General features: G+C 43.8%; 1 protein-coding gene across 5 annotated transcripts in view; it reads right to left on the reverse strand.

Annotated features, from left to right (window-relative positions):
• IL15 (interleukin 15) overlaps positions 1 to 9,866 on the reverse strand; it is a 95,506-nt gene extending 85,640 nt beyond the window's left edge. For 2 of the 5 annotated variants that reach the window (XM_061384117.1, XM_061384118.1), the window contains exon 1: positions 8,831 to 9,858. Coding sequence is in view for 1 of the 5 variants with exons in the window: in XM_061384116.1 (XP_061240100.1) it covers positions 8,831 to 9,476 (646 nt within the window). In the remaining 4 variants the exon portion in view is untranslated. Of the gene's footprint in view, positions 1 to 8,322 lie in introns of all 5 variants that reach the window. The other 3 variants (XR_009730270.1, XR_009730269.1, XM_061384116.1) reach the window with 3 other exon arrangements.
• Between the last annotated feature and the right edge of the window lie 1,134 nt (positions 9,867 to 11,000).

Here is an 11,000-nt window from a genome sequence, read left to right on the forward strand (position 1 = left end):
TCTTCCTTCTAGGAACAAGCATAACATACAGCCCAGCAGGAGGCTGAGTCTATGCCCTCTCCTCTTGAATCGAGATGGCCTCCAGACTTGCTTTTCCTGATAAAATGAGACAAACTGGACAGTCTGGGAATTTCAGACCTAGGCTTTCTGAGCCTTGGCAGTTTCCACTTCCTCTTTTATAGAAGCTGGGTACTGCGTGAGGAGTCTGACAACCCTGAGACCACTATGTTGCGAATGAGTCCAATCTAGTCACGTAGAAAAAGTGAAGTGGAGAAGAACAAAGGAAACCAGGCAACAGGCAGAACCGAGGCCCCACACATGACCCAATTTCTTGTACAATCTCAGACAATCCTGGACCTTTGGGGTCATAACAACTGAGATCACAGACATTCTGACATAGAGACAAGCCATTGCCGTGGGGTCCTGTCCAAATTTCTACACTTGGAGCTTCAAACATATAAAATAATTCTTATCTTACCCTACTAAATTTGGGGGTAGTTAAATACATAGTAATTAATAACTGACTGAAATTGATATGAGCTCAGGTGAGGAGTAGACACCTGAGGAGTATGTAGCAAGGATACTCACTGTTAGAGCCTAAAAGGGTATGATGAAATCATTATTAGAGGCTGGAGAGAAGGTGATTCCATGCTGCATAACCGCCTGCAATAGTATGAACAAAAGAAAATGTGTCTAATAAAAACTTGTGGACCTGGCTAAGAAAATTTCTGAATGTGGTAATTGGCTTTACTCTGTGACCTAGGATTAATTACAGGAAGAGAAAGAGGAACTAAAATGTTCAAGTTGTATTTAGAGGAAATCATTCAAACTAGGACTTGTTAGGTTGGAAAACAAAAATTACTGTCCTTCTTGCCTCTCGAGGCAACACAAGATTCTCAAAGAAGCAGTCTTAGGACAAAGATCAAATCCAGGGTCTATTAGTACAGTGTCCCCTGAGGTTAAATATTAAATCAAGCATGTGGCTGGAAGATGTCTCATTAAGACCTAGAAGAGATTTAAGGTGGCACCTCATAGACCCTGTCCAGGAGGAAAAGCAGTTTCCTAAGACCTTGAAGGTTTTCCCTACAGCATTCTGACTCACAGTCAAGGTCAGCTGCAGCCTGTCTCAAGAGTTTTCTGGGATGTCTTTTCCAATGGACCGATCCTTAATAGACAAATGGGAAGCCTCCAAGGTTTATAAGAAAAATGTACCCCCCATAAAAGCACCACCGGCTAAACAAAAAGAAGGACAGAGAAAGTCTCTAGATCCCTAAAATCTCTAAAGAAATGGCACGCTCAACCGCTAATAAGAACTATTTCTTATGGAAAAGGAAGAAAGAAAGGAGGTGCCTTTAATTTCATAGCCAGTCCAGTGCTAGACTGTAGACACCAGGTGCTAGATCCACCTGGGTGTGTGGCAGGAAGATGAGGAAATCTTCCTGGGTGCGTCACTCCCGGCAGCCTTAGAGGAGCTGCATGTAGCCCAAATCTCGGAATCATGACAAATAACATGATATTGCTTTTTTAAGCCACGACATACTGCAGTGGTTTTCATCTGTTTGTAGATAAGAAAAACGTAAGTAAAAACAGATAATTGAAACTTTGGCGGGGCCGAAGGGAGGGACAAGCGTTGCAAAAGAGGGACCCATTCTTGCCACTGTATCTAGAGACAGGATAATAGTGACCTGGACTCGGCAGACGTGGGATCTGTTTTGAAGGCACAGCTAAGTGATTCAGCAGAATAAATGGCAGGGTGTGAAGGGGAAGAAAGGAATACTCCATGGTTAATAGGTTGATTGGTGATCTGTGCAATTACAAGAATGGACTTGTCATGGGTGTAGCAATTTTGGGGGTAAAGTCAGGAATCCAGGTCTTTACCATCTGGTGGCTCAAACAGCAAAGAACCCGCCTGCAATGCAGGAGATTCGGGTTCAATCCCTGGGTGGGGAAGATCCCCTGGAGAAGGGCACGGCAGCCTATTCCAGTATTCTTGCCTGGGAAATCCCATGGACAGAGGAGCCTGGCGGGCTACAGTCCATGGGGTCCCAAATAGTTGGACACAACTGGGTGACTTTCACTTCACAAGAATCCAATGAGCACTAAATATCTGATTGGGGGTGGTGAAGGGACTTTTATGTATAACTGGAATTCAGAGAGGGGTCATGACTAACACATACACTGATGAGTCATCATTTAGGAAGGTATTGAAAGCCAAGAGACTAAGATCACCAAGGGAGTGAGCATAGACAGAGAAAAGGCCATGAACTGAGCCCTCAGATGCCTATATTCAGAGGTTAAGAAAGTGAGGTGGCAAAGGAGACTAAATTTGATGCTGGTGAGGAAAAAGGACAATGAGGAGGGGGGATTCCCTGGAAGCCATACAAAGAACCTTCCGGTTCTGCTAATGTGGCACCTAGGAAGCAGACCAAACTCTGGTTACTGGATTTCTCGTGGGTTCCTGGTACCTTTGACAAGTGCATTTTTCACAGGATGGTGGGGATGACCATCTCACTGGGTCAAGAGAGGATGAGAAAGATACACTGGATACGGACCAGAGTTGTTCTATCAAGGTTTTCCTATAAAACGGGGACAGAAAAACCAGGTGGTAGCTGGAGAGAAACATGAGATCAAGAGAGTCTTTCTGGTTTCCCTTTTTAATGGGAAAAATTATAGCAAAGCTGCATGGTGAAGGAAAGACTCACTAGAGACAGAAGAAAAACTGATGACAAATTTTAAAAAAAGAAGAATTGCTAGCATTAGCTCAGCTTCCCAGGTGGTACTAGTAACAATGAACCTGCCTGCCAATGCAGGAGATGCAGGAGACCTGGCTTGGGAAGACCCCGTGGAGAAGAACATGGCAACTCACTGCAGCATTCTTGTCTGGAGAATCCCACAGACAGAGGAACCTGGCGAGCTACAGTCTAAAGGATCCCAAAGAGTCGGACGTGACTGAAGCGACTTAGCAGGCAGAATGACACAGGCAGGTCCTTGAGAAGATGATAGGAACAACAGCATATCCCTGAATGGACTTCTGGCTGGTTTCCTTAGCTCCAATTCTTTCTTTTCTTCAATAAAGCCTATCCTACACTAATTTTCCTAAAATACTGCCTATATGATAATGTTCCAGCAAAGTGTTTTGCTGAGTTGCTTGTTTCCTACCTGTTTTGCATTGCCTCTGCCTAGCTGTTAAACTGTTCAATGATCACTGAGGTCAATAGAAGTCACCTACGTGTCCAACCCCTGGCTGGGGACATGGGACACACTGTCCTGTCTTTACTCAGAATATAAGTGTAGAGACACATAATAAGATGAATTCACAGACAGAAACGCTATTACAGGGGAATGTTCGTGTGCCTGCTAAGTTGCTTCAATTATGTTAAACTCTTTGCGACCCTATAGCCTGTAGCCTGCCAGGCTCTGCTTTCCATGGAATTCTCCAGGCAAGAACACTGGAGTAGGTTGCCATGCCCTCCTTTAGGGGATCTTCCTGACCCATGGAGTAAATCTGCATCTCTTATGTCTGTTGCACTGGCAGGCAGGTTCTTTATACCAGTGCCACCTGGGAAGCCCATAGAGGAATGTAGACAGCACCAAATACATTCATAGGAGGAAAAGAATAATTTTTCCTGGGCAGTAGAAAGGGGCAGCCAAAGTTAGAGAGGGTGGGCTTTGTGAGCAGGACACTTGGCTGACAAGGAGTGATGAGGCATATGTATGGCAAATGTGTCTGGAGCACAGAAGAGGTGACTGGAAATGAAGCTACAAAGGCTGTCTAAGCCTGACTAGAACCTACTCTTCAGTCCTATCATTGGGAAGACTCTATTGCAGCCAGATTCCCTCTTTTATTGTCTGCCCCACAAGGCGCACTCACGCATGTGTGTGGACAAACACACACACTTGCTTTGAAGCACAGTGAGCCCTGGCAGTCCGGAAACCATGGGAAGGGGCTGTTGGGGAAAAGGCTGAACTAGATCAGAGCTCGTCAGGGAAACTCCATGACTTTCCAAGGTCTGAACGACCACAGAGAGTTCTAAAGAAATGAATTTCTAGATCCACTACTTCCATAGGAGCCCCTTTTTATGAATGGTATGCCTGAAATGACCCTGAAGCAAGCAGATTTCTAGCAAGTTCTCTTTTCCCTCTTCCTCTTTCATAACGATGCTTTTCCCATTTTACAAAAGAAAGGTGGACCTCGCCCCCACTCAGAATCCTACTTCGTGCCTTGCCTGTCCAGGGTGTCAAACATAGGGGAAAGGGGCAAAATTGCTATTAGAGACACTTTTTTAAGTCAAAGCAGTGGAGCCTGGAGGGCTGCAGTCCATGGGGTCGCTAAGAGTTGGACACGACTAAGCGCCTTCACTTTCATTTTTCACTTTCATGTGTTGGAGAAGGACATGGCAACCCACTCCAGTGTTCTTGACTGGAGAATCCCAGGGACGGCGGAGCCTGGTGGGCTGCCGTCTATGGGTTGCAGGGGGTAGGACACGACTGAAGAGACTTAGCGGCAGCAGCAGCAGCAATAATTACTTATCAAAAGTGAATGGGTTATTTTGGTTAGTTGTGTACTAATAACTATGCTTAAAATAACATAAATAATAATTTTCACAATATAAATATTAATATTTATTTTAAAATGAAATCTCGAAGTATATGCTTCTTTTTGGTGCTGAGGTGTATTTCTGTGTGTGCTTAATTGCATCTGACTCTGCAGCTCCATGAATTGCAGGGTGCAAGGCTCCTCTGTCCATGCAGTTTTCCATGGAAACTATGTCTCCTGCATTGGCAGGCGAATTCTTTACCACTGTGCCATCTGGGAAGCTCGCGGAGGGGTAAGGAGAGCAAACAAGTTGGAAAAATATATGGCTAAATATCTAACTAAAATGTTCAATTAGAAAATAATTTGAAAATGTTAGCAGTCAGTGCTAAAAGTGTGCAAATGATACAGATGACGCTTGAATAATGCAGGGTTGGGGCTCCAACACTCCGCTCTATGGAGAGTCTGCTGTAACCTACAGCAAGCCCTGGGTACCGCGGTTCCTTAGTGTCCATAGTTCTGCATCACAGAGTCAACCAGCCATGGATACCCTAGCACTGTGGTATTTACTGTCCAAAAAAGTCTCATATAAGTAGATCTCACAGTTTAAACTGCTGTCATTCAAGGGCCAATGTACTTCCTCTCCCAAAGTTGTGTCAGAAGGCATATGAGCAGAAGAGCCGGTAAGGAGACTTCAGTGGTGCAGGTTTCATTGCCTATGTCACTGGGCTGGTATGTCACAAAGATCATTAGAATCCCCACCCCCAACCTTACAGTCATCATATTTTCCTCTTCTGGGATCATTTTCAGTTTCAGTTCCTTTACTTAACCAAACACTTTCTGTCACTCTCCTTCAGCATTTGGAAAAGACACGACTTAGAACATGGCCACCTAATCGGCATTCTGACTTTTTTTAATTCATTTTCATGTGGTCCATATACAGTCCTCTGCTCTTCCAAAAAATGACCTGCCATGCACCATTAGATTTTCAGTGGGGTAAAACACTGGAAAATATATGTGTATACATACTGTACCTCCAGATATAGAATATGTACAAATACTACCATTGGATTGAGCTGAGGTCAGAGCATTTTATTTCCTATTTCTGATTCTAATACTGAATAACTTAAAAAAAGGGTAACAACAACAACAAAAAAGGGTAACATTCCCCAACATGCAGCAAGTTAGTAAATAGTAACACATACAAAGTTGACTGCAGTTATTTTAATAAAATTCACCATTAATTAGGAGTAAATACTACTAGCAAAACTCACAAATGTTCTCTCAACTTTCCTATGGGATGTTTCTACCCAATCCATAAAATAGGATACCAGCCAGCATATAAACAATGTTCAACTCAATAGTCTCACACAATAATCTGTAATCACTGGATCAAGAAATATAAGAGCTAATATTGAGCTAAAGAAAGAAGCTGGCTTCTTGCCAACCCTCAGACCATAAATATCTTCTGAAAAGGAGACTTCCCATACAGTTGACCACACCCACCTCCCCTGTGTTATGTGTCTTCTGAAGACTCCCTCAATCCAGCCTTTCACTTGGATGAATGCAAGATACAGACATACATCAATCCACATTTGCCTACCATTTGTCAAGCTCTATCAGCAAAAACTAGGTGAAATGGACAAATGTTTTCATTCAGGAACCATAAAAAGATTTTCTTCAAGGACCAAACTCATATAGACATCCATGTGATGTGACTACTATTTGCTCCTAAATGTAATCTTTAAATATATAATTAATAATGTTAGAATGAAAGTACCATATAAGTGTTACTATAAAACCAGTGTTCCATCATTATCTCACACTACCTTGCAATGAAATTATGGCTGTCACTATCAAATTGTGAGAAATATTTCTATGGAAATAATAGCCTTCATAAATACTGGTGTTCTTAAATCTCGACCACTTTCTCACTCTGTGACTTGGGGAAAGTTATTTAATTACTCTATGGTTCAATTTCCCCAGTTATAAAATCCAGTCCCTACTACCACAAAAGTTTATTATGATATTTAAAAAAAAAACTACACACATATTTAGAACAATGTCTGGGACATAATAAGAAGTCATCAAGTGTTAGCTATGATTCATATTATTTCCGATAGTTCAAGTTGTGGACCTGAAATAGGACTCTCTGCATTATCACTCTCTTCACTATCACTAACTAACCTGCAAAAGAACTGTTACATAATGAATAGAACTTAGTATACTCAATGGGAGACAGGAAGAAAGGGCAGTTTTGTAAGTTTTTAATGTTTTTCAAACTGTTTTGTGTTCAAGATCCATTTAAAAAGATCATTAGAGTTATGGCTATTTTCCTCAGAAAAAGTCCCTTTATTCACAGCCTTCCCAAAGTCCAGGTTTGATAAAACCTGAGATGGAGACCCTTCTAGGATTTAAATTTTTCAATTATCAAACTTTAGACCACTGCTTTCCCCCTTCCTCCAAAGAAATTTATAAACATGTATTTCACTGACAAACATTATGTCCTGAGATACAGCTGTTGACATTTACATATTAATTTCATGGATTAAAACAAAAAGCATCAAATTGTTTTTCTTAAACCCACCTAGTAAGCTGTAGGAAAATTCCTAATTCCAGAAACTGTAGCTTTAAATCAGGTTCTGGAGTTTCCATTCCAAATCAGCAGAGAACGGTGAACATTCTGCCTACCAGAAGTCCAGGCCAGCACCCAACCTAACCCCTCTGTCACCCTGTCCTAGAGCAGACAATCCTGCTGGAAAGGCCATTCTGGGTATGATCAAAATTCTGAGAGGAGAAAACCGAGGAAGAAATACAAGGATGTGCCTTTTCTGCCTACCAGAACAAACCTTCACAGTCTTCTAGACTTCTTAACTTTATTAAGCAAAATTTTAATTTTTTTCACACTTTTTTAACTCTAAAATGGCTATTGCTTTGTCATCAGTCCTTTCCTTTCTATATCTTTATGTTTGTCTCTTTGTACCTGCTCCCTCTTTAGCTATCATGCCCTCTGCACTGCTTTCCAATAAAATGACAGGAGTTTAATGTATCTTGTACCTTGATGCATTATCATAGAACATCCACCTCTGCAGAGTAGGATGCTGTAACCACCTAGATCTCATCTGTTTATTCAGTCAAGTCAACTAAGCCGCTTTAAACACACTGACAAAATGAGAATGCCTATCAGTTACAAGGAGATGCCATCACCAGTGTCATAACATCAGACGGTAGTTTTTAAAAACATAATGGGAATCGCTAGTGACAACCACTTTACTTCCAGTTTTGAAACTTTTGATTCACCCTATTTAAGAACCTATTTTAAGCATCATTTAAAAATTAACCCTGCTTTACGTATACTTTGACGTTAAGAAACTTTTAAACGCATAGAAAATCAAGTTAAATTCAATACATTATAAGCTACGTTCAAATACATTGTATATGCTTGCAACATCTCAACAACACTTGGAAAAATTAACTGCATTTTCATTTAAAGCCCCTTTGAATAAGCAGTTCACAGCAGTACAAGTCTCCTGCATTTCTTTGAAGTTTCTAGCACGGATTTTCCGGAAATAATATAAAGCCAGGCCTGACTGTCAAAAGGTAGCCATTCTATAAATTCCTCTTCCAAGGCAGATAAGTGTCCTGATCAAAAAAGAGGAGGGCAATTTGACTGACAAACACAGAGTCAGACGTGCAAGCTCACACAGGAGTTGGCACCGGTTGGCGAGTTGGCAACGGTCGGCGGGAGGTTTGGGAGGAGGGAGGGAAGAAGCGGGGAACTGCAGTACCTTACTTGAACTTTCTGAGCTGGATGAGGTGCAGAACTCAGTGCTCTGTGCGGTAGGACTTCCCTTTCTCCGAACCCCGCAGCTCGGCCAGGCGCGCTTCCCTTGCTCTCCGCCTCCCGGCGCGGAGTAGGTGGAGCGCACAGCACCCCGCGACGCAGAAAGAGCGGAGCGCACCTCGGGGCCGCGGGGGATCCGCGCGGGAGCCGCAAGTGGACTAGCAGTCTGTGCTCGGCTGGAAGCGGAGGATGGCGTGGAGAGCCCGCGACAGGAATAAAGGGTCAGAAGGGGAAAAACCTCTGCGCCTAGCGCCACCGAAAACCGAAGTCGCGGTCAAGTGTTTCCCCCGTAAGAGGGCGGGGCGGCCCGGCTGGCAGCTAGTCGGCGGGGAGACGGGTGGGTCCGGCCAGTGCTGGGAGGGGACCGAGACGAAGGCTTTCGGGGAAAATTCCCTTGCCCTTTCCAGCCACCAGCACCTCCCCTCCCGAAGCGGAGAAGCCAAGCTCTGTACCTCCATCGACTCCGGGCTGAAGGGTCAGGGGCGGCAGGCAGTGCAGCGGGGCGGGCGCGGTCACCCGGCTCCCCTCCCGGGCGTCGGGCCTCTGCGGCCACAAACAAATCAGCTGGGGTTTCCCTGGGCGCCTGGAACCCAAGGAGTCCCAACCCCCAACGAAAAGAAAAGTGAAAGAGAAGAGAGCGAGGAGGAACGGCCAAGATAAACACCCCCAGCGCAGGCTGGGGGAGGGGTGGGTGGCAGCAGCTCTTTGCCGGGTGCCCCAGGTGTCTTGGCTCCACGCCCCCTGGGAGGTGTCCTCCAGTGCCAAGCCCGGGGGCGCAGAACCTGGAGGGCAGAGGGGAGGAAGGCAGGCTAGGCGCTCCTGCCCCGCCTCCTGGGACGCTGGCCGTGGCCTTGGCCTATCCCTCCCTCTTGGGACACATGCAGGGAAGGAGCGAGAAGGTGACCCGAAGTCCATCTGCCGCATCCACGGGCCCATGGGACGCGAGGCTGTCTGAGCTGCGACTGAGACCTGGGTGCGGCGCAGGTCCAAGGCGTCTGCAGGAGAGGGAAAACGTGTTGGGTCGGGATGGGCGGCCGCCTCAGACCTTGACCCTCCCCGTTGGTAGACTGGAAGCTGAAGTTCTACTAAAGAAACCATGGAAGGAAGACATCTGGGCGACTACTTTGTCCAAGGCAGTTGGCACGGAGGGTGAATGAACTTGAAGGGAGCCTGTCTGCCGGCCACTTTCCCAGTCTAGTGCATAGTCCAGTGTGACATATTACAATAGGACCTTGTGAAATGTTGTTATTGTAGGGTGTTACTGCTGAAAGAACCAAGTTCCTTGAGGCTAAGGTATTCTAATGCCTTAAAGCCTGCAGAAGAGGTTTCAGTTTTTTGGAGGCACTTTGGAGAATCTTGCACACGTTGTGAATCACTGAAAATCCCTAAGGGAAGGGTGCTTCCCCAAATTTTTCAGAGTTATGTCATAGGAAAAATAAGGCTCCCCAGAGCTTGGTAAAGCATTTAACTAACTTTCTTTTGCATCACATAAACATGTTAAAAATAAAATAGAAACATATTAGAAGTGATTTAAATATTAAATGTACCTAAAGTTCCATATAAAATCACTTCACTTTTTATGAAAAGTTTGAGCTCTAGGTAGTCACTGTCAACAAAATGAGATGAAAATGTAAATACTTTTTTACAACCATTCAAAATTTTACCATAGTTGGAAATTATATTTAAAGAAATAAAGCAATTATTCTTTTCTGTTTTAAGACAATGTAATACTGATTTTTCCTATGATAATGCCAGTGATTTAAAATCCAATCAGACTTGTCCATGGCAAAGCTAAGTCCCCTACATACAAACTTTCAAGTTGTAAACTTTCAAAGATGCAAATGTGCATTCACACATCCAATCATATGAGTTAGTTCATTTGTCTGGCACACATTGTCATGTATGTGCATTGTCTACAAGTGACTGTGCTTTTGTGCACTTTACTGTACAGCACTGTATAGAGTATAGTAGCTCAGTATATTTCAAGCTCAGAATCTCCGGAAGCAAGGTAAAAGTAACAGTGATGTAGTTGGTACTGATACATGGTACTGTACTTTTCAAGGTTCTGTACTATAAGATTTAAAATGTTTATTTTTTGCATGTGTTATGTACTATTTGAGTGAAAAGTGTTATAAACCTATTATGGTACAGTACTATATAACTGACTGTGTTAGTTGGGCACCTAGGCTAACTTTGTTGGACTTAAGGAATGTGCTCTCGGAATTCAACTCCGAGATTTTTGTATGCAGGGGACTAACGATACACTGAAACTCTGATTTGCAGAACAAACATGCATCCTGAGATCAGGTGTGTACAGGATTGGTTTCTGTTGCAATAGACATAGCAGCCCTAAAGGCAAAGCATGTGTATATGTGAATATGGAAATTAATGACAGAGAAGTGGATCTGTGTCTGCTCATCGACTTGAACTGCTTCAGTCTTTCTTGGCTCCTGCAAGATGAACTCCCATACCTCCTTCAGCCCCCCTACAGATGTTGTGTGATCTGCAGCTGATGGCTGAAGCAGTTGTCCAGATAGTAAGGCCCCTCTTTGGCTTCACTCCGCAACAACTAGCAGAAGTAAATATCACCGCCACCAGAGGTCAGGTCATTACATGCTGCAC

Source organism: Bos javanicus, chromosome 17 (genome assembly GCF_032452875.1).
Source record: "Bos javanicus breed banteng chromosome 17, ARS-OSU_banteng_1.0, whole genome shotgun sequence".
Classification (NCBI taxonomy): Eukaryota; Metazoa; Chordata; class Mammalia; order Artiodactyla; family Bovidae; genus Bos; species Bos javanicus.